This window comes from Bos mutus, chromosome 10 (genome assembly GCF_027580195.1).
Source record: "Bos mutus isolate GX-2022 chromosome 10, NWIPB_WYAK_1.1, whole genome shotgun sequence".
Taxonomy (NCBI): Eukaryota; Metazoa; Chordata; class Mammalia; order Artiodactyla; family Bovidae; genus Bos; species Bos mutus.
Genome location: NC_091626.1, coordinates 72,198,277 through 72,224,770, shown reverse-complemented (window position 1 = coordinate 72,224,770; position 26,494 = coordinate 72,198,277). Strand labels below are relative to the sequence as shown.

Genomic DNA, 26,494 nt, shown 5'->3' with positions numbered 1-26,494 from the left:
GTGGTAAAACTTGGGGAGGCATGAAGCCAACTCCACAAAGGAGTCTGTTTCTGGGGAATGAGTTTGTGAGATTGTGGCTGATGTAAACAGAAGAAAAAAGGAAATGCCTGAACTGCAAAAGCCAGTGTCAAAGTTAGGGGGAAAAGTTGAGGACATCCTTGTGATCCAGTGGGTGGATGAGGGCAAAGAACATTTCCTGTAAGAGGAGAGTCGCTTCGTGATGCTTTTAACTCACCCAGACCACCCCAGGGAAGTAAGGCAGCTTACTGTCCTAGAAGGGAGTGCCCTTTACAGACCGCCCCTTCTTTTGAGAGTGCGTTGACCCCAGTGAAGATGAGACTAGAAGAGGAGGCAATGGAAAAGATAGAAGACAAAGTAGACCAAGATCACACCAAATCACTACTTCATTTATTCAACAAACATGTACTGAGTGTCTTCTTCATGCCAGGCAATAGAGTGCCAGGGGTATTTTGCATATTTTCACCTTTAATTTTCTTAACAATCCTTCAACATAGGTATTACTAGCTCCATTTTGCAAACAAGAAAACTGAGGCTTTTAGACATTAAAATTGACCAGAGTCATCCAGCTAGCAGGTGACAGACCTAGAATTCAGATTCAGTCTCTTGGATTCCAAGGCCCGGGTTTGTTCTGCTCTACCATACTGCCTGTCATCCCCCAAATACTTCCCTCACAGTGTGGTCTCCGCTCCCCTCTGTGAGGTGATCGGCGCCAGGATAGAGATGCTTTCCACCTCTTCTGCCTTGTTTTGAGACCTTGGGTAAAGCTGTCATGTCCCTGCTGGCCCCCTACTGCCCTCTGCACTCTCATCAATTCCTCCAGCTCTGTGCCTGGGCTCCTGAAGCCATGTCCCATGAAGAACTTCCCACCTTTGAGAAGCAGTTTTGTCTGTTGGTTGGAGAGGAGAAGGACATCCAAGAAGGCTCCCAGCCAGGCCTTTAACCAAAGGATCCAGGAAGAAGCAGAGCAGCCTTCCATGGCCCCGAGCTTTGTGGAGGGATGTTTACCCTTCCCTCCTGCCCCTTAGCTGGTTTCATCCTGGAGCAGGGTTTGTGGCCACCAGAAGTGCTGGCTCATTGCTCCTGAAGGAGGGCTCCCCTTTTCTAAGGAAAGCTCAATGATACTTGCCTTGTGCTACAGTTCTTCCTATAATGAAGATATCCTATGCCAGACTCCATTCTCTCCAACTGCTCATGACTCACTCCCATGACATCCCTTTCTCCTAACACCCGGAAAGAGAGAAGCCCATTTTTCCTTAGCCCTTTAGCCCAGCTTCCTCTCCCACTTAGGTCTTGTCATGAGGCCTCAAGCAGACCTCTGCCCAAACTACATCTCCAGCCCACAGTCAAACATGACTTGGCACATACCCTTTAATGAAGGCACATCTGTATAGTTGAGCATTGGCAGTTGGGGGAAGTTTGTAATTCTTAGAATCCAAATTCTGGTTCACAATTTGGGAGACATCTGAATTCAAGGGCTCTGCTTGAACCTGCTCTACTCCAGCTCCGTCCTTGGGAGTCATGGGTTCCAGGGCCAGTTTCATGCTCTGAAGTCACAAATGTGTGACCAGATGGCAAGAGGAAAACTTAAGCTTGGAATTTTTCACCCTTGCCTTTTCATATCTCACAGGGGTCTTCTCCCTACATGCACAGAATGTTCCTAAGCCTTTCTGGAATTCCTCTGATCAATCCTCACCTCTTCCAACCACCTTCACCTCACCCCATTCCCAATCAACTTTCTCACTCCCCACTACAGGAAGTTGGCACCACCAGCTCTCAAGCCTCTAACCCAAAGCCTCAGCTTCCCACCCGACTCTGAGACCAGGAAGCTCCCACCTGGCAGGGGCAGCCTGCCACCACCCCATGTAGAGCCAGCAGCCAGCCCTTAAGAGTCTAGAGTCTGTCTCTGTCCTCAGCCCTCCATATATTCTAATCTAAATCCTTCCTCTCAAAGTGTGGTCCAGGAACCCGCAGTAAAGGCAGCACCTGGAGCCTATGAGAAATGCAGGTTCCCAGGCCCAGCCCAGAGTTAGAGTCTGCATTCATCTGCACCTTAATGTGTAAGAAGCACTACTCGAAACAATCTGATCTGCTGAAAAGTCATCCCCTCCACACTCCTCCTCAATAGAGGGGGTGGCTCGTGGAGCAGGAGCCAGTGAGGAAGCCTGGCCTCACAGTTGAGCCACAATTCAGACCTCTTTTTCACAGTGGAGAGAAATGCTGGGGATGATCTGGACACTCCAGAGAGAACCCTGAGAAGCCAGTGAAGCCTGGGACCATCAGCAGAGAGGAACAGCCACGGCCGGGCTATGTGGGGAGATCCAAGCAGGGGTTTGGGGGCAAAGGGGACACCCGATGAGAAAGAAAGGCGTGCCCACCTTTGCACACAGCGGTGGGGTGGTTCCCTCTGGGCTCCTGCCACCATCTTCAGCCCCTGTCGGGCACCTACAGCCAAGAACAGCTCCTGCTGTGCAGCCTGGATCTGCCGGATGACGAGGCTTCTTCCCTCCCTCTTGCTGGCAAAGTTACCATCGCCCACCGGCTGCATTGCTGGTAGTGGGTGCTCAGGAAATGTTTGTTGAATTGAGAGGAAGCCACAGCTTGTGCGGAGTCTGGATAATTCACCAGACGTGGGTCTCAGTGGTTGGGGTGGGGGGCGGGGAACAGGGACTAAGTAGGAAAGACGAGTCCTGATGTCGTACTTAGCTAGAGTTGCTGTTTCTCTGCCTCTTGAGTCCCTTCCTGAGACCTTGCTTTGGCATGACACAGTGCAGGGAAGTGGTGGGAAGAGGAAGTTGGAGATGGCAGAAAACGACCCCAGGTGGCAGGCTCCCCCTCCCCCATTCAGGATGCACTCAGGTCTAACCTGGGGGTGGAGGAGGAGATCCCTAAAGATGAGCTCCCCAACCCTGCTGTGGGGAGAGACAGCCATCTGTCCCCTCTTCACCCCACCCTGCTTCAGAGACTTTCTCGAGATCCTTCCTTTCACAGAGGAGACCTGAGCTCTGCTCTTCTGTCCCCAGCTCCGTCCCTGCCGGCTGTGGCCTCCCTTCCTCTGGGCCTCAGCCTCCTCTTCCCGAAAGGTAGTAGGCAGCCAGGCGATTGTGAGGTTCCCCCAATGGTCATCCAGTGATTCTGGGACTGAGAGTCACATGGGTGCAAGGCAGGGGAAAGTGTAGGAAAGGGCCCCAGGCCTGGGCTAGCCATGCCAGCTGCTGCGGCTGGCATCAGTTGACAAGTTGGCAGTACCTGACGAGCCAGGAGCCAGCAGCTGGAGAGGGTGGCCAGGCCCTGGGGGTGACGGGTGCTAGGTGAGCCGGCTGCTGAGTGCTTCCAAGCCTCGTCCTCTTGTCATGGCAGGGAGCCTGTGACCTGGGCAGCAGCAGGCTTGGGACAGAGCTCACCAGCCTCACAGACCAGGCGTGGCGCGGGCGTGCACCAGGGGCTGTACCTGCAGGTGAGAGCACATGCGTGCACAGGGGGCACCTGTGAGGGCGGGGGCTGGCTCCTGGCCTTCACGGTCTCACTCCCCTGGAGAGTTTGCCAAACTGCTCAGCCAGGCCGCCACAGCCACCAGCCACCACACACCCATGGCACAGACTCTGGACAGCGCCTCCCCTCCTCTCCCCAGCCTGGTCCCCTGCTCCCATGAGCTTTTCTCAGCATCTTCCTGCAGGGCCAGGACCCCCTGTCCTGCTCCTCACACCTCCTGCACCCCTCGCCCTTTGGCTGCCTCCTCTAGGGGCCCTGCTCCGAGGTGTCAGGCCCTGCTGGGCCCCAGCCTTGCCAGGCCTGTCTTCTCTGGGCTCCAGGGGCTCTGCCCCTTTGGGAGGCCCGGAACAAGTCTGGGCTTCTGGCCCGGCCTGGGGCTCGGTCGACCCTAGGGGCTGCTCCTGGCCCTCCAGCCGGGACACAGCGCTCTCCTGGGCCCCAGGCTTTGAACTGAGCATACACGTGCTCTCCTGAGGCCCAGAGCTACTGGCACCTCCTAGGGAGAGATCGAGGGGAACCAAGTCTGAGTTTGGTGGAGAGCCCGGACTGGCTGGACTGGCTGGACTGGCTGCCAAATCTCCCAACTCCTCTTTCAGCCCCTCTGGTGATTCCGATGCTGGGGTGGGGGTGGTTCCGCCACCCGGGGCACTGGTGGGTCCGCCAGGCTCCATCCTGCTCTGAATCTGCTCATGTTCCTTCTCATTCGGAGTCTTTCTGGTGCTTTGGCTTCCCTGAAAACAAGAGGTTGGCTCTACTGGTTGGTGAATTTAGGGCTCATGTCCCTAGCCCACCCCATCCTAGGTCCGAGTACCCACCTCCTGGCTCTCTGGCTCCTGCCTGTCTTCCTTCATTTCCCACCTGCAGAAACACAGCACTTGGCAGGTCCCACTCCCAACCCACCCCACCTCATGTCACCTGCTCCATAGCCGGCAGCCCACATCCCCCAGGGGGAACCGAAAGCCCAGGGGTCTCAGAGGAGGGTCAGAGCCACAACGAGGCCCCAGGATGTTTCCCTTCCAGCCTGACCTTCCGCCCCAAACCCAGCCATTTCCTCTGAACACTGCCCACTATAGCGGGTCCCCAGCTGCTGTTTATGGCCAAGCCTGCAGCACCTTGAGTTCTGTGGGGACGATGGGCGTGTCCCAGCCTGTGCTGCCTGGGAAAGGCGCGCCTGACTTCCCCCGGGGAAAGGAACTGCTGTAATTACCGCCGGCCTCCCAGGGCACCAGGCTCTTGCTGCAGCTGCCTTTGCCAATGGCCTCTCCCAGCATCTCATTAACCCGCCACCAGGCAGCAGTCAGCCAAGAGGCAGAGGCCCTGGGGGCTGGAGCAAGCACCTGGGCCAGGCGGCCTGACCTCCCAGAGGTAAGGCAGGGCCAGAAAGTCCAGGAGCCCAGAACCTCCCCCGATTTTGCTCCCTGTCTCACGTTACCTGCGGGCCCTGCCAGTCAGCCTCTCTGTCCCTCGAGCCTTGCTGCGTGTGGCCAGCGCCACCACGGGTCTGCCCTGTTGCCCACCCCAAGTAGCACTGCCTGCAAGAGATGGTACACATCAAGAGAGAAGAGGGTCATGGCAGCCCGGTTCCTTCACCAGCTCCTGGGACCTGATCCTCCTCCTCTCTCAACTCACCTTTGCCTTCAGGGGGCAGTGGTGGGGGCTGTAGCTTTCGCTGACTCCTGGGACCTAAAGGGGAAGAGGAAATTGGGAAAGGGTAGGATCACAAAAGAGCCAAAGCAGCAACATCAGCTCTTTCAGGACCAGGAAGTTGTCAGTCCTTCTCTTGGTCCAGTTGTGAGTGTTCTGGTTCCCAGAAAGATGTCTGGCCTGGGTGCTGGGGTTGGGGGGTGCGGTTAGGGCAGTATCAGGGGAGCTGGGCCCCTGTGCTAGCTTTGCCACTCTGGCTAGGTGACCAGCAGAGCAGCCTCTCCAGCCTTGGCTTCCTCATGTGTAAAATGAGGGGCCAGCGATGCAGTGGAATTATCCCTATATTAGACAAGGAGCATCTGCCCCCCAGGAGGGTCCAACACCTCAAAACGACCCCAGTACTGACTTCCTAGTGAGCCTTCTCTCCAGACCTTCTGGGGGCAGAACCCAGGACAAGGCTTGTAGGTTTAGAGGATTGAAGAAAGGTCATGGTGCCTCCTCTGATAGGGAGCAGAGGAAGGAAGATGTTCTTTCATGCTTCTTTCCAGCTCTGAAAATAGGTGGTAAGCCAAGAGACAGAGGACAGAGAGAAAGAGGGAGCAAGGGGTGAAAAACTCCAGGAGGGGTGGGGTTGTGGGGTTTTGGCTCACCCCTCGTGCTGCCCACCCTGGCTGGGCCCTCTTCCCGAGGCTTGCTGGAGCCCTGTCGCCTGCATTGCAGAGAGAGGGAGTCAGGCTGGCTGGTGGCGGGAAGGACAGAGGCTGCAGAGCTGCTGGTGGGCCAACACCCCCTCCCCCACCCTAGCCCCAGGCCTAAGGACAGCAGGGAGAGGGTGGGCCCAAGAAATATGGGAAACCCAGTGCCTGCACAGAGCCCTTAGCCCAGGGCCCAACCGGAGGGCCCAGGCAGATCCTCACCACCCTGGGAAGGGTCCCAGCCGCCCTCCAAGAGGCGCCCACAGTTAGCCTGACACAGCCCCACAGCATGTCAACCCAGCAGCTGCCGGGCCCTGCCACCCACGTGGGCTTGGCCTTGTCCAGGTCCCACGGGCGGCGCCAGTCACCCTGTGCGTCTCTGTGCCGGGCCAGGCGGGCCTGGTCGATCTGCTCCCGCTCCTGCTTCCACTGGGCATAGTCCCAGCTCACCTCCAGGGGGCCCCCCAGTGCCCGGCGGGGAGCTGGGCCTGGGACCAGGGCTGGACTCCCAGGCTCCCGGACACCCTGCAGGGAGAAGACACTAAGCACCATAGGGTGGAAGCAGAAACAGCCCTGGGTTTGGGATGGGGATCCAGAGAGTCTGCTAACCCCTTCCTCTCTGAAGGTTTTGACGTCCCCACCCCAAAATTAGATCCATTCCATGTTGGTTAAATCCTGTTTGCCATAGGCATGGTTTCCATCCAGGGTTAGCTGTGTCTTTGGGGCAAGATGACGTCTCTGTTGGTCATTTCCTCATCTGTGAAATGGGGATAATAATAGTGCTATTCACGGGGTTGTTGCTGGGGTGTGTGGTCAGGCCGAGGGTGGAGAGACACCCAGCTGCTGGGAGCAAGAGCCAAGACTAGGGACTGCTGCCATCTAGAGGTCACACCTGGCACATGGCCAGTCTCTCACACCCTAGACCCACCTCCAGACCCCACCAGCTTGCCACCAGAGGTCCAGGAGGGGTTAGGGGCTGGGACACATCTCTCACTTGCACTGTCTCTGCATGACCCACCCGATGTGAAGACTGGTCAGAGAAGGGAAGAAGGAGTGGGAATTCTTGCCGGTGCTGCCTGGGCCACATCCCCCCAGATGGGGACATATGTGACTCAGCTTCCATGCCTCCCCCAAATGGGGACCACCACATTCATGTCCCCATCCCTTCTTGGGAAGGTACCTTCCGTACAGAATCTGAGCTGATGGCCGTCGGCATGGAGGGGCTCCGGCCCAAGCCCCCTCCAGGTGACCCTTCTGCTCCCTGGTTCCGTGCTCTGGTGGGCTTCTCACTTACGATCCGCTTGGCCTGGGGGAGGTGAGGATGGGCAGTGTGGCACAGGCAGGGAAGAAGAGGAGGCTTCCTGGCTCATAGGCTTCCCCTACCCACCCTGCTCACCTCAGCTTTGTTTTCCATGGTCACGGCCAGATCCACCCGCTCCCCTAAGCAGAAGGTGCCAGTGTGGGCCTCTGCCTGCTCATCCTCAAGCATCTCACTGGCTGTTCCAGGTCCATGGGCACTCCTTGTCCAGTTCCGGCTGACCACCCGCTTCCCCTGCAGAATGAGGTGCCATGCCGTGAGACCACATGGGCAGCACTGGGCAGAAGTTGGGGTTGGGTCCTTTGGGTGCTTCCCCAGGCTGGGTTCAAGCCCTGGCCCTCCCTGGAATGCCCACTGAGGAGCTGCCTCTGTGAGGCGTTCACATACCAGTGGCATTAGGTTATCCAGGCCTGGGGCCACCCAGGGGCCCAAGACGCCACAGTGGCCCATCTCTGAGCTGGGAAATCCAAAGCACTCAGACAACGAGGCTCTGTTCTCAGACGCTGTTCCTGGCATTCAGCCCCAACGTCTCTGTGCCCTGGGACTTGGGGTTTAGGGGCAGCCTGTGCGTGGGGGCACAGGTGCAGAGCTCTGGGGCTGGAAAGGGGCATGGTCACCTTCCAACTGTGGCTCTTTGGGGTGGGGGCCAGCAGTGGCCTGGGCTGCATGAGGTTGGTAGGTGTGCCCCTGAAGAGAAGTGGGAGAAGCAGAGGAGCAGGGGCAGCTGTGCTCCCCCGGCACAAGCTGGGCCGCCACCTCCCTGCCACCCCACCCTGTCTCCCAGGTGGGTCCTCCTCCAGGAACCTGGCTGACGGTGACAGTGAGGCCATCAGGACGAAGGAGCTCTGGCGTGGTCACAGCCATGCCCCCCTGCTCTGCCTGCCGTCGGTCTTCCTGGATCTCCTGTGGGAGGGCCCGGGGGTCAGCACAGGCCACGGCCCCCCAGAGGCACAGATACACAGACGCTGACAGGCCTACACAGAGAGACACCAGTGGGACACCAGGGGGCAGGCGCACCACGTCACAGAGTCCCCAAGACCCCTGCAGAGCCTCTGAGATGGAACACACCCACCCTCACCCTGGTCCCAGACCCAAGCCGGCATGGGAGAGACCACCGTGCCGGAGTCTGCAGGCCAGCCCAGGAGTGCCAGCCCGGTCGGTCCTCCCACCTGGCACAGCCCACTCACCTGGTACCTGCGCAGCAGGGCCTGGTTCTTCTTGCGAAGGGCGACTATCCTCCGGTCCAGCTCTGCGTCCTTCTCCTCCTGCCTGCTCATCGGGGACTCAGCCCCATGAGGCCCCTGTGGAGGGCAGGGGCCCAAGCTCCTGACTGCTGGGCCCATCCCTTACCAGTTCTTCAACTTCTACATCCGCCCATTCTACCCTATTCTTACCACCCAAGGAACAGCCCCAGACCCAGAGCTAGGGTCGCGTGGGGAGTCGGCCCATGGAAGGCCATAAGCCCCCACCCTGCTAGGCCCGTCTTGCCATCTCCCTGCGTCCTCTCTGGGGGCTCAGGTCAGAGCTTCATGCCCAGGCCCGCAGCTCCCAGCAGTGGCTGCCCCTCCCCCCGGCTCTCCAGGGAGCTCAGCTGCGGAGCAGAGCCCGGAATGGGAGTTATAAATGGCTCTGGCAGCGGAACCTGCCGTGACTGGGAAGTTGCCAGGGGATTCGGGAGGTCGAGGGGGGAGCTGTTGGGCTCCCAGGCCGAGAACCACAGTGAAAAGAGAGGCCCCTGCTCTGTGCTGGGCTCCCAGGCCATGGACCCCACTTCTCAGGCCTGCGCCCAGCCTGTGGGAAAGAGCCGCTCCCACAGGCCCAGCCTTTCCAGGCCGAGAGCAAGAGCTGCCGGCAAGAGTCAGCTCCGTGGGTGGGCCCCGCCGAGGAGACCCCTGGGCACACTGTGATCCCTGGGACCCTCCTTATCTGGCTGCAGGGACTCCGTCGTGGCCGACACCCCTGCCCAGCGCCCTCCCCTCCCGCCTAGGCACAGCCCTCTTCCTCCTGGGCCCAGCTGTCCCCGGCTGCCCTCAGAATGTGGCCGCCTGGCGTCCCAGCCCCAAGAAGCCCCCCGCCAAAGGCAAGGTGCCACTCACAGCTGAGTGCATGGCAACAGCGGGCACGGAGAGAATTCCAGAGCAGTCCTGGGGGGAGCTAGAGCGGGAGGGAAGCCGGAGCCACCGGAGCCGGGCCTCCCTCCGCCGGCCTCTCCCTGCCGGCTTCGCTGCTCAGCACACGAGATCATGTTGTGATTACAAAAGACTCCTCTGGGCTCCCAGCCAGGAACGCCGCGGCCACCGCCCCCACCATCCACTCTCAGAGGGCGAGGACCAGGGCACCGGCAGCCAGCTGGCCCTGCCCAGCACCTCTCCCTGCCCTGCCCCAGTGTCCCCAGACAGACTGGCAGGGACTTCTGCCTGGCGGGGCGAGCCCACACAGGGGGCCTTATGCTCCACTAGGACCCCAGCTTGGGCCTGCCTGCAGACAGATGGGCAGCCGAGTAGGTCTCTGTCCCTCCCATTAGTAAAGAGAGGCCTATAGTCCAGCCTGTTGCCCTCCCTGGTCCAAAAGCCTCCACTCAAATGAGCGTCCCCTGGCCCCTCAGTCTCCTCATCAGTTCTGGTTTAAGTAATGCGAAGGGATCAAGGAGTTCACCTCCCCTAGGCCATCAAGTACTACTGCATACCTAAAATAACACCGTTAGTCATTCATTCCTTTGGGTTCAGCGTTGTCTTCCCTGTACTTTCAAGTACACTTGCTCCTGGGACACTCAACTGTCCAGGTCACCCCTTGGTGTGGGGCGCCTCCCTCAGGGCCCGTGCCGCCACAGCTCAGGCCTGGCCAACAGCCTTCCCCCTTGGCTCCTACCTGGGAGCCCTTCCTGGCCTTGCTCCCCAGGGCTGGCCCTCTCAGCCTCTCTGACCCTGAGACTGGAAGCAGCCTTTTCTGGGAAATTCTCCCCCCAGATCTTGCTGGTACACCCGAGGCTGCTGTCTCTGCCCTGGACAGCAGCTTGCCTGGCACCCCTAGTGCCTCCCCTGGGGGTGCCAGGGGGAGAGGTGGTCTCTGTATCAGGAGCACCTGGGGTCTGGTTCTGTAGTAACAGGTCCCCGATCTCCAGGCCCTGAAGGACAGGTCAGAGGTTCTTGCATTCCCCCTCAGCCTTGACTGACCGGGGCCTATTTCCCTAATCCCGTGGACACCTTGTCCCCTCCTGTTTCCAAAGCAGAAAGCCCTGCTGCCCTCTCCTTCCTACCCAGACCAGCCCAGGCAGCCAGAGAGCCAACCCGTGCTCCCCTTGAACCACCCCTTCCTATCTGCCCACCCCTGCACACCACACTGAGCCTCTTTCCAGGCCAGGCCTTGGAGCAGCACCGCTGACCCAGCAGCCGATCTCCACCACCCTAGAGTTCCATCCTGCTTGGAAATGCCACTGAGCTCTCTCTTCCTTTCATGCCGGATGTTCCCACTGAGTCAGACTCCTCTACATTCCCAGCTACAGTGACGCACCCAGGCTACATACACGCACACACACACACACACACACACACACACACACACTTCTTCTCCAACCCTCTCCACGTGCTGCCTACTGAGTTCCAGTCTAGTCTCTGACAGCCGGAGCAGGGCCCTGGTGGGGTGGCAGTCGGGCCTCCTGTCACCTGCCCCATGCCCTGTGGTTGGAGCTGGAAGGCCCTTAGAGCCTGGGAGTGAAGGATGCAGCTGAGACCCAATGTTCTCCATGATCTTTGGAACCCAGGTCTGGGGAGGAGGAGTGGAGATAGAGGAGACGAGGTCTGCTCTCCCCATTGCGCCTGTTCCCAGCCAGGGTAGGGGCCAGACAGCAGTGAGGAGCAGCAGGCTGGGTAGAAATCCAGCCATTCTGCAGGGTGGGCGACCCAGATCTCTAGAAGGGCCTACAGGAAAAGACGCCCCTAACCTCGAGGCAAAGGCCTCTGCATCTAGCAGCCTGAAGGCCCATGTGACCAGGATGGACGAATAGTCAGACAGCCCCACGGCTGCAGGCCATGTGCTTCCCAAGTGCTACTCACACAATGTCAGCCTCAGAGCAGCCCCCGCATTGTCCTATCTTCTCCAGAGTCTGTGGTGTGCCTGTCTGCTCCCTACTGGAGAGAGGCTCTCTAAGGGCAGGAATGGTGTATTGCTGTTGCTGCTGCTGCTGCTGCTAAGTGACTTCAGTCGTGTCGGACTCTGTGTGACCCCACAGACGGCAGCCCACCAGGCTCCCCCGTCCCTGGGATTCTCCAGGCAAGAACACTGGAGTGGGTTGCCATTTCCTTCTCCAATGCATGAAAGTGAAAGTGAAGTCGTTCAGTAGTTTCCGAGTCTTAGTGACCTCATGGACTGCAGCCTACCAGGCTCCTCCGTCCATGGGATTTTCCAGGCAAGAGTACTGGAGTGGGGTGCCATTGCCTTCTCCGGAATGGTGTATCGAGGGCCTCTAAATCCCCAGGGCCTGGCACAGTGTCCCTGAAAACTACAGTGCCTTCCTGAGGGGGCTTGCAGAATGAATGCATGAGTGAGTAACCCATGCTGTCCCGCGCATGGCTCTGGGTACCTGTGCTTCAACTGGGGCTGCTGTTCCCTCTACCCAGAATACTCGCAGTGCTGAGGGAGGAGGTGGCCGGTAACGTCGCTAACTGTGCATTTCCTTTCCCTGTCTGGTGAAGGTAGGGCGTGACCAGCATAATGGTCCCCGGTGTAGGGAATGGGGACCACGCCGCTATTAGTCTGCGTCACCACTAGGGGGCAGCAGGGCTTCAAAAAGCCTGGTTAGAGGTGGGGGATGGCTCTTCCCTAGCTTCTGCCGCCAGCTCCTCTCCAGCAAGTCTGAATCAACCCCACCTCCCAGCTCCATCAAACTAGAGAAGCCACACAGGCTGTAGAAGCCCTATTTTATCGGTGATGAGACCAGAGAGGTAGCACCCACTACCTGGGCTGTTCAGCCTGTTTGTGGCTCAGAAGAAACCAGCAGCTAGACATCTGCCTCCTGCCCATTACTCTTCCTGGCTGCTACAACAACACTGTTTCTGTTGACACTTCATGCTGTGCCCTCCCTTTCTTTGCCCAGGAACAGGCCCATTGTCCCAATACCTCAACCACAGGTCTAGGTCATGTTTCTTCTGTGGCTGGTTCACCACCCTCTCAGGCAGCCTGCCAACTGGGCCTGTAGCCATAACTACCCACCTCCAGCACCTTCTTGGATCAAGAAACTGCTGTTACAATTCCTACTGACTAGGGCTTTAGTTTAGGCCTCTCAGCTCAGGCCAGGCCTGGCCCTGGGTAAGGAGGACTCAGAGTGCGTGATGTAAGGGCAGACGGATGAGCTCTTGTCAGGCTCCAGCTGCCAGGGACAGTCGGGGCCCTATGGCTCCAAGCACACACATGCCAGAGAAGTTGTTGTTGTTGCTGTTTAGTTGCCCAGTTGTGTCCGATTCTTTGTGACCCCATGAACTGCAGTACACTAGGCTTCCCTATCCTTTACCATCTCCTGGAATTTGCCCAAACTCATGTCAATTGAGTCGGTGATGCCCTCCAACCATCTCATCCTCTGTCGCCCCCTTTTCCTCCTGCCTTCAATCTTTCCCAGCATCAGGGACCTTTCCAATGAGTTGGCTCTTCTCATCAGGTGGCCAAAGTATTGGAGCTTCAGCTTCAGCATCAGTCCTTCCAATGAATATTCAGGGTTGATTTCCTTCAGGATTGACTGGTTTGATCTCCTTGCTGTCCAAGGGATCTGGAAAGTATTCTCCAACATCGCAGTTCAAAAGCATCCATTCTTTGGTGATCAGCCTTCTTTATGGTCCAACTCTCATATCCATACATGACTACTGGGAAAATTATAGCTTTGACTAGATGGCCCTTTGTCAGCAAAGTCATGTCTCTGCTTTTAAACATGCTGTCTAGGTTTGTCATAACTTTTCTTCCAAGGAGCAAGTGTCCCTTAATTTCATGGCTGCAGTCACTGTCCGCAGTGATTTTGGAGCCCAAGGAAATAAAGTCTGTCACTATTTGCATTTTTCTCCCATCTATTTGCTATGAAATGATGGGAACAGTAGCAATGATCTTAGGTTTTTGAATGTTGAGTTTGAAGCCAGCTTTTTCACTCTCCTCTTTCACCCTCATCTAAAGGCTCTTTAGTTCCTCTTCACTTTCTACCATAAGGGTGGTGTCATCTGCATATCTGAGGTTATTGATATTTCTCCCAGCAATGTTGGTGCCAGAGCAGGGTGGACCCGAAATCCTTTGAAGCAGCGGGTGGCAGAAAGATGGTCCAGGGACCCCTCTTCCATTCTGCTCTCCAGGGCACACCCTGGGCTGGGGTATCCTGAGCTTTCCAGCTCCAGACCAGCAGTGGGAGGAGAGCTCTGATATGGACTGAACTCCTGATCTACTTCACTGGCCCCCTTCAGCACAGGGAACAAAAAGTGAAGATCCAGGCTCCACCTCAGAGGTGTTTGAGGATACCAGGCCGCCTTAGCCTGAGGCCAGGGTGACATGGGACCCAGACCAACTGAGGAGTTTTCCAGAAGATAAGCTTCCAGGGGGATGAGCAAGACTCAGCAAGGGGCTGGCAGTGAGAATGTTGCACGAATGCAGCCTGAGAAGTGGTAGTGGCTTCTTACCAGTGAGGGAACATCAGCTTAGGAGGGTGCAGTCCTAAAGGGGAGGTCACTGAAGGGCAGACCAAGGGGGCAGAGGAGTCCAGAGGGGCTCACCGAAGGTTTCACAGTGGGGGCCAAGGAGTGCATGCAGTGGTTTAGGAAGCCAGGGAGGAGGCTGAGTCCAGATCCTGGAGGGAAGGGTCTGCACCAGGCAGGGCAGGGGACTTTACAGGGAAGAGTGAGCAGAAGCACCTCAGAACATCAGTGTGTGGCTGGGGTGGGGTGGGGGTGGGGTGCGTGCATTCAGTGAGAGATGGGGCAGGGCAGCCAAGACAGTGTCAAGGACTGGAGCCTGGGGCCCTCATGGCTGTAGGGAGCAGGCGGGCTTGCCTGCACATGCCCAGGTGCTCCTTCCTCCCAGCAGGCAGAGAGGCTGGAAGGCTCTCCCCACCTTGACACCACAGAGGGCTGACTCTCGGGGTGAGATGTGGGTGGGTTCACACCCTCCAGGGATGGAGAAAAGGTCTGGCACAGTTCGGAGAGCAGGCCGCCTGTCCCACTGAGAAGATGACAGGGCCTTTGGAATGGTGGGGCGTGGCATGGGTGGCGTCACCCAGCCTGGAGGCTTCAAGGCGGGAGAGGGCGACTGGGTGAGAGAGAACCTGGTCACCACGGGGAAGAAAAAGCAGCCTGGGGGTGGGAGGGCAGTAGGGTGACCTGTTGTCCAGGTTTGCCTAGAATGGAACCCAACTCAGCACTGACAGTCCTGTGTCCAGAGCTCCCTTGGTCATAGGTGAGCCTGGCTGTTTGGTCACTTTCTGGGGAAGGAGGCTGCAGCAAGTGGCTGGAGCAAGGAGGGAACCTCTCAGGAGCCTGTGAGTGAAATATTCTGAGTGAAGCTGGAGGCCAAAGGTAGGGATGTGTCCTGAAGAAAGATCCCAGTGTGAGCAAGGGGAAGAACAGTGAGGCCAGGAAGACACCTGGGTCATCAGTGCTGATACTACCAATCATCACAATAACACCTTGCAGTTACACCCAGCACTGCCAAAGCCCTCACACACACTGTGTCATTTGATCTCATCAGGCTTCGAAATCTGTGAATTAGTCAGTGCTGGTGTTTTTCACTTTTTGGAGATCAGGGTCAGTGACCTGCCCAGAGGTCTCTGTAGTGAGGTGGAGGTCTCCCACCAAACCTGCCTGGTCCCCACGGCACTCTCTCCAGCCCAAGCCAGAGCCAGCCACCTGTGCCCTCCTGCCATGGGAAACTTGTCCACCCTCCCACCCCAAACCCTGCAAATGTGCCTGGCTCTCCTGTCTCCCTCTCCACCCTATAGGACAGTCCAGGAGCAGGGGCCTTGCTGGCTCTGCTGAAAGTGATTAGGGAGTCACAAAAAGGGCCGATACCCTGCCTTTTGGCCTTCACATGCTCCCTAGGACCGCCACCCTTGGCCTCTCAGCTTCTCTTCTCCCTGAGCCCAGAAATGTTTCTTCTTGTCCCCTGAGTGCCTTTATTCTCCATTTGGTGCCTTTCTGGCAGGGAAGGGCCACCTCTCTCTGCCAGGCAAAAAACCCGAGCACTTGGTGAGAACTTAGTATCTGTCAACTAAAAAGATGCACAACGTAAGAGTTGCAAGTTCAGTTTTATTAGGGGCAAAATGAAGGCTGCAGCCTGGGAGACAGCACCTCAGATAGCTCTGAGAAACTGTTCCAAAGAGTAAGTGGGGGAAGGTCAGTAAAATGATTTTGGTGAAGGTGGAAAAGTAAAAGTGTTAGTTACTCAGTCGTGTCCAACTCTTTGTGACCCCATGGACTGTAGGCTACCAGGCTCCTCTGTCCATGGAATTCTCCAAGCAAGACTACTAGGGTGGGTTGCATGTTCTTCTCCAGGGAATCTTCCAGACCCAGGGATCAAACCTGGGTCTTCTACATTGCAGGCCGATTCTTTACCATCTGAGCCACAAATGGCAGAGTTTAGTGCAGTCAAGGCTTACTTTACAAAAGGTTTTCTTAGCCATGAGGAGCTGATGTCACCATGAAGGGATTTAGTGATTTTTCTAGATATGAGGAGATGCGAGGGTTGGGATCTTGACATCAGTTCCTGCAAATATCTAACTATGTAAAGACCTGTTCCACCAGTTTCTCTGCAGCACAGAGTGCCTCAGTCTCCACCCTGAATCCCCCTCAGGGGGTACTGAAGGTCAGCAGCGGCACAGGATTCAATCTCCTCCGAAGAACAGATGGCAAATGCCCTTGCTACTGTTGTTCAGTCACTGGCAAATGCTCTTGGCTAGTGCCAATTTGTAGCTGACCTATCTGTAGTGCACAGTGCCAGAGGGTGGGGGGACTCACACGTGGTCTAGGCTCTGCTCACCCACAATATCTTAGGACTGGGAAGGGGGATCCCATGAACAACGTGCATGCTCAGTTGCTCAGTCGTGTCCGACTCTTTGTGACCTTATGGACTGTAGCCCGCCAGGCTCCTCTGCCCATGGGATTCTCCAGGCAAGAATACTGGAGTGTTGCCACGCCCTCCTCCAGGAGATCTTCCCAACCCAGTGATCGAACCCATGTCTCTTACATCTGCATTGACAGAAAAGTTCTTTACCCCTAGCACCACCTGGGAAGCCCCACATCATGCTCTGCTATAAATTGACTACAGTGTGCCCACCACTGCTATGGGAACTCTCCTCGCTTCCCAAAGGCCTGTGTGCCACCTGTCTGAGGACCCACTCAGATGGTTCTCACTTCTCTGTCCACCCCGTCAAGATGGGTCTCCCTCCTCAGCCCAAGACCTTGGTACTGCCTACTACCTACCTGCCTGTCATGACCCAGACCCTGAACCCAGACCCTGACTCCAGAGACACAGAAAACTGGGGTACTGAACTTCTAGCCCAGAGCTGCTACTGCCCTCCTCAGCCCTGCAGCCCCTCTCCCCTTGGGGGTCCATGAAGTCATAGGCCTCTTTTTTCAGCTTCCAGCTAAAGGCTGGGGCTGGAGGTGACAGTTCATGTCATCAGGGTCCCGGAAGGGGAAAAGGACGGTTCCTGAAAGAGGGGGCTGGGAGGGCTGGGGAGGATGGGGTGTGGTGGCCACAGGTGGTGCCATTCAGGCAGCCCAGGCTGCAGGGTGGAGCATTTCAGTCCCCTGCCTTTGTGAGCCTCTGCCCGCCCTCCATGCCCTGGATCCCTGAAGGCTCACAGCAAATGTGTGCATGATGGATTAATAACTCCCCACCCAGCCATAAACCAAAGCCCTTTGTCCACAGTGTTACCAAAGCAGGCTGGAATTTTTCAGAAGAGCATTCCTGAAAAGAGAGACAACATAATGTGGGAAAGGGGTCCAGGCTCTAGACTCAGATGGTCCCCAACCGGGACCAACTACACACGGGCTAGGTGACCTCAGGCAAATGTCTTAACTTCTCTGAATCCTGGCTTTTTCTAATCTAGAAAAGAAAATAATAACACATATCCCCAAGACCTGATGTGAGATAATTGGTATTTTAAAAGAAGCTGACACACAAAATATTTTCCATGCCTGCCCACCATGGAAATAAAGGAGAATCACTATTTTCCGCCTCTCTATTTTTCAAATTGTTTTCTGATGTGGTTATGTTGCTTCTGTTTTTATGGCTCTGATGGAAGCCAAAATGATATACCAGAAACGGCACAAATTGTACAGTTTAATAAGTTTACGCCATGAAAACATCACCACAATCAAGATAATGAACACATCCATGAAACCCAAAACTTTCCTTGTGTCCCTTCCTAACGGCTCCCTCCAGCCCCTCCCCTTCCCACCTCATTTTCCCTGAGCAACCACTGATCTGCCGTCATTATCAATTAGTTCACGTTTTCTGGAATTTTACACCATTCTAGAATTTTATAGACAATTATATAGTGTGGATTCTTTATGTCTTACCTTCTTCACCAGCAGTGATTTTGCGGTTCCGCCCTGTTCTCTTGTGTAGTTCATTCCTTTTTACTCTGGTGTTCCACGGCGTTCATGTATCATTATCCATTTATTCATTCATGTACTGATGGATGTTTGAGAAGTCCTGCCATTTTAATTATTCCAAACAAAGTTACTATGAACATTCAAGTATAAACTTTAGTGAGGCCCAGTTTTTCCCTTCTTACTTTTTTAAAATATTTTTTTGGCTGCATCAGGTCTCAGCTGCAGTACTCTGGATACTTGGGTCATATGGAATCTTTCACTATGACATGTGAGATCTTAGTGTCCTGACCAGGGATCAAACCCGTGTCCCCTGCATTGAAAGGTGGATACTTAACCCCTGGACCACCAGGGGAGTCCTAGGTTACTTTTTTAAAATGAATTTAATGCAGTTCAGGTCAGGCTTTTTCCAGGCCAACCTGGAGACCGCAGCTGCTTTAACCTCTCTGCTTCCTCCTGTGTGTTCTAGATTTCACATGATCATTGTTCTCCTGGATTGAAACAGGGCCCGACCGAGCCCCTTGGCCTGAGGGTGGGAGTGTCAGTGGGCCTGTTTCATCCAGCACAGTGAGCCCAAGTGTAGGCAGCCTGAACTCAGGTCAGCTGAGGAGCTGCCTTTCTGGGAGAGATCCTCCTGCTCCTTTCTCTAGGAAGAAAAAAAAAAAACACCTTAAATTTGTAGAAGAGAGAGAAAAATAAGCACAGAAATCGAGACCAGTTATAACCCAACAGTAACTACATGAAACAGATTCAAGTGATGGGTGTGTATTGATGAACATAAAGATTGCTTCCAGGACTATAGAGTGGATACTTTTCCCTCATGTGTTAAGCTTTTAAATTATCAGCTGTATTGATTTAGTGGCTTCCCAGGTGAAAGTGGTAAAGAATCCACCTGCCAATGCAGGAAATTCAGGAGACGAAGGTTCCATCCCTGAGTCAGGAAGATCCCCAGGAGGAGAAAATAGCAACCCATTCCAGTATCCTTGCCTGGGAAATCCCGTGGACAGAGGAACCTGGCAGGCTACACAATCCAAGGGTCGCAAAGAGTCGGACGTGACTAAGCAACGGAGCAAACAGCACACAACTACACTTGAACCTTGCCTTCATTCACCAGATTGTTACTGGACACCTGCTGAGGGCCAGGAGATCTGCAAAAGGCCAGTCCCTGGGAATACAAAGGTGAGCAGACAGTCCTGTGGAGCAGGAGACAGGAGAAGAAAGAGCCCAGGGAGAGAGGGGAGCTTGTAACAGGGCACCTGGTCTGTCTGAAAGGGCCTAAGGGAGGTCAAGGGGTGTGGCTCACAGCAGAGGCCAGTGGCTCAGGGGGCCCAGGCCCCAGGGGCTTACAGAGCACAGACAGCTGGCCCGCTGCAGTCTGGACTGCAAAACCCCTTCCTGTCGATATTCCATCTCCAAAGTCCTGCCTTTGTTTTGGTTTTCTTTTTTTTTATATCCTGGCAAGTGATTAATCTCATCCCTAGTCCTGCTTGAAAACACTTTTTTAAATTGAAATGTAGTTGATTGACAATTATTTTCGTAGATTATATTCCATTAGAGGTTATTACAAGATGATGAGTATAGTTGCTTATCTTTGTTGCTTATCTATTTTATATATGGTACTTTGTATCTGTTACTCCCATACCCCTGATGTGTCCCTCCCCTCTTTGACAACAAGCTTTGTTTTGTTTTTTTCCTGACTCATTCAGTTTCCACTTCCAGGCAGCTCCCTGACCTGGGGTGCACATGGGAGAGGTCAGGCCTGGGGTTTGCTGTGCAGAGCAAAGGTTCCACAGGCCCCTCCACGAGGCGCATCGTTTCCTCCTCCACCCATGGGAACAGGCGATAATCTCACTATTCTGTATGACTCAGTGGGTTAACTAAAGAGTGTGAAGCACCTTGTGGCCTGACATTCAGTAGAAGCTTCGTAAGTGTTCAGAGATGGCCCCTGGGTGCTAAACAGCCTTGCCATGGTGTGGGCCCCCGGCCTTGGTTCTGTGGCATCTTGTTACCAGACTGATGGGGTACTGGGTTCTTCCCTGCTCCCTCCCACCCAGCCTCCTTACACACACACACACACACACACACCCCCTGCACGCATGCATGCACGCACACACACACACACACCCCATCCTGCTTCCAACCACTCTTTGCCCTGTTTAAGTTTAGCCCAGCCCTGTTCATTCCTCCACACCCTCTGCCCGGATCCTGCCTGTGGACCTGACCATGCTAGCCCCTCCCCATCCTTTACAAATACTCCTGAGGACAGCCAGCACCTTAGATCGCCTATTGCCCCCTGTTCTGCACTCCCAGGTAAGGGTCCAGCTCTGTGGGCTGTGGGAGGCGACAGGAGGGGCTCTGTGAGCTCGTGTTGTGGCCTTTGTGATCATGGTCCCCCTGGGTACGTGTGTCTGTGTACTGAACTGGTATCTGTGTCACTGTGTCGTATGTGGGTGTCGTGTGTGGGTGTCGGTCTGTTTCTCTCATAAATGCAATGTAGCCCTGTGTGCTGTGTCTAGGTGTCTGCCCCCTGCCCGGCCCTGCCCTGACTCCTGGGTCTGCTCTCTACTTGAGTTAGAAGTGAATTTACAGCCTCTAATGTGCCAGGCACAGGGGTTTAGCTGAGGTCGAAGGGATTGTATTAGTTCCCTTCCAGAGCCACCAACTCCTCTCCCTCAAGCACCTTAGTCTGAACTGGGGAGGGACAGTCTAAGGCCTGTCTTTTTTTTTTAATTGAGGTATAATTATCGATATCAATGTCTATATCAGGTGTCCAACAGCTTGTACCATTTGACTGCCTTCACCCACTCCACCCAAGCTCCACTCACCACCTCTGGCAACCACCAATCTGTTCTCTGATTCTATGAGCTCAAAGTTTTGTTTGTGGATTTTTTTAGATCCCACATGTTAGTGAGATTATATAGTACTTGTCTTTCTCCGACTTAACTTCATTCAGCATAATGCCCTCAAGATCCATCTATGCTGTCACAAATGGCAAGATTTCATTCTTTCTTATGGCTAAATAATATTCATTGTGTATAATTTACATTTTATTTATCCATTCCTCTGTTGATGGACACTTAGACTGTTTTCATGTCTTGGCTGTTGTAAATAATGCTGCAATGAATATGTGAAGGTGCATAGATTTTTTCAAGTTAGGGTTTTTGTTTTCTTTGGATGAATACCCAACAGTGGAATTACTGGATCATATGGCAGTTCTATTTTTAATTTTTTGAGGAACCTCATAGTGTTTTCAGTAGTGGCTGTACCAATTTACATCCCCTTTTCTCCACATCCTTGCCAACATCTTTCTTATTTTTTGGATAACAGCCATTCTAACGAGTGTGAGGTGATATCTCATTGTGGTTTTGGCTTCCATTTCTCTGATGATTACTGATGTTGAGCACCTTTTCATGTACCTGCTGGCCATCTGTTTGTCTTCTCTGGAAAAAAAATGTCAAGTTCTCTGCCCATTTCTTAATGGGATGCGGTTTTTTCCAAAGCCAGTCTTTTCTCTTTCTTCCAAGTCAGATCCTGGCTGGCCCTAACATTTTCTTTACCACTCCCTCCTCCAGAACTAGTCCCACGAATCTCTTCCAGACTCATCACTCATTAAGGGGAAGGAGGAGGGGGCAAGAAGGATCATAGCATAGCTCAAAGGCTGACCTCAGCTCAACATTTGTGGCCCAAGTAAAAGCCAACAAAATAGGTGACTCAAAAGGTGCCAGGGTCCTGTGTTGCAAGAGGCTTGGGCTGTTGTAGTACAGACGTGTGTGCGTGTATGTGGTATGTAAACATTTGTGCTTCTATGTTCAACAACCAGAGTAGCCTGGCATTTGGTCTGTATGTTACATATTATATTCTGAGTTGTGGGTCAGAAAAAAAAATGAATATACCGCATTCGCACTGGGTCCATTCTGGAATTGCCCATTATGACTTATGCACCAGCCCCATGCAAGACAATGCCAGCCTTGGCACCAGAGCACCTCAGAAGCCCAGACGCTCCATCCTGTGGTAGCACACTTGTTGGCAGATGACAAATTGACTCAAACCACCAAGCCAGCTTCCACTCCTAGTGGGAAGAGGCAGGAACAAGCAGCTTGGATCAGGGAAGGTTTCCATTCATTTGTGGCTTGGAGGCACAGGTCTTAGGATCCTCTGCATCGCCCAGAAGCACCCACCCACTAACCCAGTCCTCCCAGCTTTGGGTGCACTGATCTCCAAGCTTCCCCCACTCCGACCCCACCACACACGCTGCCTTTATGCCAGACATCACACAGGGACAAAAGTCTCTAGGGACTGACTGAGTACTATGGCCTGACGCATGGCAGACACGCTACACAAATAACAAACATGATTGAAACTGGCCCAAGTAGAAATGAGTTCATACATGATTGTGAGTCTGGGGGTGGATCTCGAGAGGTCACATGTAAGGGTATATGGTTCAGGGATACATAATGTTCTCATGTCTCTGTCTACATACCGGATGGATAAACCCACTGCATTCACTCAACACCCATGCCTGGCACCTACTCAGTGCCCAGCTCCATACGGAGTCCCAAGCTAAGCTAGAGGGAGCAGTTTATCCCTTTCATCTCTTAAGGGGCTATGTGTGTACATCCCTGGGAGGAAGAAGGAGAGATTGAGGTTTAGATTACAGTAAACTAAACTTTACCCTTTGACTCATAGGTGTTCCTTTTGTCATTCCCTGTGCCTGCTCCAAAAAGATGGAGCCACGTAAGTACTATGGTGGGAGGCCATAACGTGGAAGAAGGAATAAGAAGGAAGGGAGGGTCGTGAAGTCAGGGGCAATCAGTCAGTCACATCTACGGCAAGCCGTGTGTGTGTGTGTGTGGTGGTAGGGTTCCAAAATGAAAACAAGCCCTATGTTTTTAATACACTCTACAGTTTAAGACACATGCCTACACATCCTTCATGTCACTAGGTCTTCGACTTCAGGAATGAAACAAACAGGGGCTCCCTCCATTGTACATGTGAGCTCCAGGGAAGTTATCGGTCTTTCTCAGGGTGAGGCCCTGGAGGTGTGGCAGGATCTGGGGCTCAGAACTCACCTCTCAGCAGCTATGACATTGGCTCCCCTCAAAAGGAACAAAAGACCATGATGGCCCTCAATATAAATCTCATCAAGTAGGTGATTCCCACCAACAGAGCACTACAAAATACTCAGGACCAGTCAGATAGGTTATGGCAAGAATGAGCCCTCTGGACCCGAAGCTGGGCAGGCAAGGCAGGCAGGATGGTCCAACCCAAGCGAACTTCCTGCAGGAATGTAACACAGAGTGAAGCAAGAAAGATTTCCAAGTGGCAGGAGACAAGAGCAAAGTCTGAGAGCTGGAACCAGAAGGTTATAAGCAGGAGCAAAGAAACAGCTGAGGATCTGAGCAGAGATCAGCCTGAGAAAAGTGGAATCTGGGGGGAGGGAGCAGAGGAGGAGGCTATGTGGGGCCCACCTGAAGGTGTAAATAAAAGAACCAGGGCTCCTCCTTTAGCGTCATGGAGTTTGACATAGGTTGGGAGGGTACACTTTGTACAGTTTCTGTGTTGCAGAAATTAACACAACATTGTAAAACAATTATACTCCAATAATAAAATTAAATTATTTTTTTAAAAAAAGGTTGAGGGACTTCCCTGGTGGGCCAGGTGGCTAAGACTGTGCTCCCAGTGCAGGAAGTCAAGGTTTGATCCCTGTTCAGAGAACTAGATCCCACATGCCACAACTCAGAGTCCACACACTGCAACTATGACCTAATGCAGACAGATAAAAAAAAAATTAAAAAAAAAAAGGTCAAGGAGGCAGACAACTGACAGAGTGAGGACTAGAACCCACACTTTCTAACCAGCCGCACCCCACCCAGGAGAACTCAGCCAACTCTTGAGCAAACAGGGACACACCACTGAGCTTTGCATTCACACACACACACACACACACACACACGTATGTATTGAGTGAATGAATGAACGAAGGAATGATGGTCAAGCAACTGGTCAAGTCTGAGGAGCCTTGTTGGCGGAGGGCAGTGGAAGGTGGGCACACAATCAGCACCAGGAAGAAGACAGTATTCTCACTGCAGAACCAAATAACCAAAGCTCTTTGTTTTTTTTCTCCTTCCTCTCCCACAGGCCCACAGGTAGGAAAGTTTCCCAGCCATCTCCCTTTTCCCTCCCTGCTGTCAGTCCCCTTCCTAGACAGTCTGGCGGCCATGGCCACGGACATCCCCCAAATGTAGAGTAGGGAGGCCTCAGCCCCACGGGTGGGGGTGGGGTGGGGAGGGGAAGAGCATCACAATACAAGTCCAACCCCTGCTGGCGGCAGCCTTCTCCACTCCTCCCCAGTTTTCCCATCTGTCCCTCTTCTTTTCTCACATCCCCTCCCTGCCTCAGCAGCTCATTCTCTCTCCTGCTGCTTCCCCTCCTGTTCCATGCTTCTCTGCTTTCCTGGCTACCCACAGCCCTCTCAGATGGCTGGCTTGCTCCCAAATCCCAACCACACTGCAGGGCCCCCATGACCTGCCTCTGCCTGCCCTCCTCCCTGCTTCCCCTCCCCCAGCCCCCCACCACTAGCAGACCCAACTCCTAGGCCTGGAATGCCCCCACCACAAAAGAGTCATAGAAGAGGCAAGCAGGGTGGGAAGTGGCAATTTCCAGGAGTCACTGAGCCTGGATGGGGCAGCAGCTGCCTTGATATTGTCACAGAAAAGACTCCTAACCCTGGAGCCTGCCTCTTTCCCAGAGGTTATAGGCCATTATCAGGCCCTTGGAAGCAGAAGCAGACTGGGGAGTTATCCAACCCCTAGGGACTTCCCAGGTGGCGCTAGTGGTAAAGAATCTGCCTGCCCATGCAGGAGACTTAAGAGACATGGTTTGATCCCCGGGTCAGGAAGATCCCCTGGAGGAGGGCATGGCAACCCACTCCAGTATTCTTGGCAAGAGAAGAGTCAGGTCGCAGAGTCAGATACACCTGAAGCGACTTATGCACACACACAGAGTAGGGCCATAACCCTCCACTGCCTGCTCCCTTGGGGGGGCCCCAGGCCCCCAGTGCCCAGCACCAGAAGAAAAATTGTCTCCTCTCTTCCCTGGGCCTGTGCCAAGAGGCAAAGAAACTCCTCTGGCCTTGGGGCCTCAGAGTGGTTCCAGCCAAGACAGAAGGTTAAACCACCCATTCCAGGACTCTTCTGTCTCAAGCAATAAAACCTTGATTTTACTCTCTGTTCTTCCTGATTTCATGAGTCTGGCACCTGCTCAGGGACAGGTATGGGCTCACATGTACTCCCGTTGACATGTACACACATCGCCAGGCACATGCACCCAAAGGCATGTACCTGTGTACACAGAAGGCCTTTATAGGCTCATGTATATAGACATAACTATTTTTATGTAGAGGCAGTACAGATCTTTACCTGCACAAGTGTACTACCTACATAGAGAACAAGCACATCCTTACCTTTGTCTCCTCCCACCCTTCAGCTGACTCCTCCTTCCCCTTGGCTCCTGCATGTCTCCTCACTGTACCTCCTGTCTCTTCCATGCCCCTGGTTCTCACTGAGTTCCTCTGTAGCCTCCCCCAGCCCTACCTTCATTTCTAAGTAGTCAACATGGCAAAACCTCTAATCACTCTTCATGGGTTCTTGAGTGAAGGAAGGGAGAAGATGAGATACTTCAGCTTCTTAGTCACAGTTAAATAAACTGAGGTCCAGAGGATGGGAGTCATATCTCAGCTCAAGGAATAGAAACCAGTTGATCTGGTTTCCTCCCATTGTGTCTGCTCTGTGCTCTGGTTTCATCAAGGCAAAAGGCCTAAAACTAGGAGCAGTCACTTGCTATTTCTGCCTCCCAGACCTCTACCATGAGCCCCTACTAGTACCCAGGAATCCTGAGTCCTCTAGAGGAGGAGCAGCAGAGAGACAAGGGGAAGGGAGAGGAGGAGTTGATCTCAGGTAAGACTGGCACTGACCTCTGACTCTAATATTGTTCATCTGATTTTCCACAGGGGCACAGCCATGGCCATGGGCACCCCCCTGGCCCTGGGCACCCCCCTGGCCCTGGGCACCACCCTGGCCCTGGGCACCACCCTGGTCCTGGGCACCACCCTGGCCCTGGGCACCACCCTGGCCCTGGGCACCACCCTGGCCCTGGGCACCCCCCTGGCCCTGGGCACCACCCTGGCCCTGGGCACCACCCTGGTCCTGGGCACCCTCACCCTCCATGTCCCCACCCTGGATCAGGGCACTGTCCTGGAGGGGGCCACCCACCTGGGCCCCCTGGGCATCCCCCCGGCCCACATCACTGAGGAAGCAGAAGAAACAAGACCCAAGAATGGGGAGCATGATCTAGCATGGGGCCTGAACCAGAATCTTCTGTTCCTAATAAACAGCCTTCTAGAGGCCATATTCTATTCTTAAAAGAGCCAATCTTCCTTCACATCCAACCTGACGCTCAGGGGGCCCAGTGGTCTCTGAATTTCCTAGTTATGAAAATTGGTACCCAGTCAGGCATACTCAGTAGTTTGGTTCAGTGGTGTCCACAGCACATGGTTGAATAAGGTCACCCCTCCTTTGTTTTCACTTCTGCCCCATCCCCCATTAAAGGGTCTCAAGGATGGTCTCATCACCTCTACCACATCACATACACTCAGACACAGTGGGCTGTGCATGCCTCCTTCTAGAAGGATCCACAGACACCTTCAGTGGATCCTGAACTAACTATGCCCTGAAAATATATAGAACTTTTCA

At 54.2% G+C, this 26,494-nt stretch overlaps 2 protein-coding genes across 10 annotated transcripts; one reads left to right on the top strand and one right to left on the bottom strand.

The window, feature by feature from the left end:
* Positions 1–386: 386 nt before the first annotated feature.
* Positions 387–9,416, bottom strand: CCDC9B (coiled-coil domain containing 9B). Of its 9 annotated transcripts, none has more exons than XR_011465703.1 (11): positions 8,355–9,100; positions 7,972–8,070; positions 7,246–7,401; positions 7,030–7,155; positions 6,175–6,374; positions 5,805–5,863; positions 5,140–5,193; positions 4,943–5,042; positions 4,326–4,368; positions 3,268–4,241; positions 387–2,630 (listed from the first exon to the last, which is right to left on the bottom strand). XR_011465703.1 is itself a non-coding variant. In XM_070378233.1 (11 exons), exons 1-11 carry the CDS (start codon positions 9,273–9,275, stop codon positions 3,678–3,680), a joined length of 1,527 nt encoding a protein of 508 aa, XP_070234334.1. In that variant the 5' UTR covers positions 9,276–9,416; the 3' UTR covers positions 387–3,677. The 9 variants fall into 9 exon arrangements, 8 of the variants coding, with proteins under 8 accessions (XP_070234334.1, XP_070234338.1, XP_070234333.1 ...); XM_070378233.1 differs by adding an exon at positions 9,264–9,416 and having other exon boundaries at positions 387–4,241; positions 8,355–8,468; XM_070378237.1 differs by lacking the exon at positions 7,972–8,070 and adding an exon at positions 9,264–9,416 and having other exon boundaries at positions 387–4,241; positions 8,355–8,468.
* A 15,151-nt stretch (positions 9,417–24,567) lies between these two features.
* LOC138989533 (mRNA decay activator protein ZFP36L3-like) lies at positions 24,568–26,166 on the top strand. Its single transcript, XM_070378531.1, has one exon. The coding sequence runs from the start codon at positions 25,763–25,765 to the stop codon at positions 26,162–26,164; it is 402 nt and encodes a 133-aa protein (XP_070234632.1). The 5' UTR covers positions 24,568–25,762; the 3' UTR covers positions 26,165–26,166.
* The last annotated feature ends 328 nt before the right edge of the window (positions 26,167–26,494 follow it).

Coding starts and splice junctions, on each gene's coding strand:
- CCDC9B (XM_070378231.1), bottom strand. CDS start 8,510: ATGGGCCCAGCAGTCAGGAGCTTGGGCCCCTGCCCTCCACAGGGGCCT. Junction 6,375..7,029: donor GCTCAGATTCTGTACGGAAG/GTACCTTCCCAA, acceptor TTCTCCCTGCAG/GGTGTCCGGGAGCCTGGGAG. Junction 5,194..5,804: donor CAGGGTGGGCAGCACGAGGG/GTGAGCCAAAAC, acceptor CTTCCCCTTTAG/GTCCCAGGAGTCAGCGAAAG.
- LOC138989533 (XM_070378531.1), top strand. CDS start 25,763: ATGGCCATGGGCACCCCCCTGGCCCTGGGCACCCCCCTGGCCCTGGGC.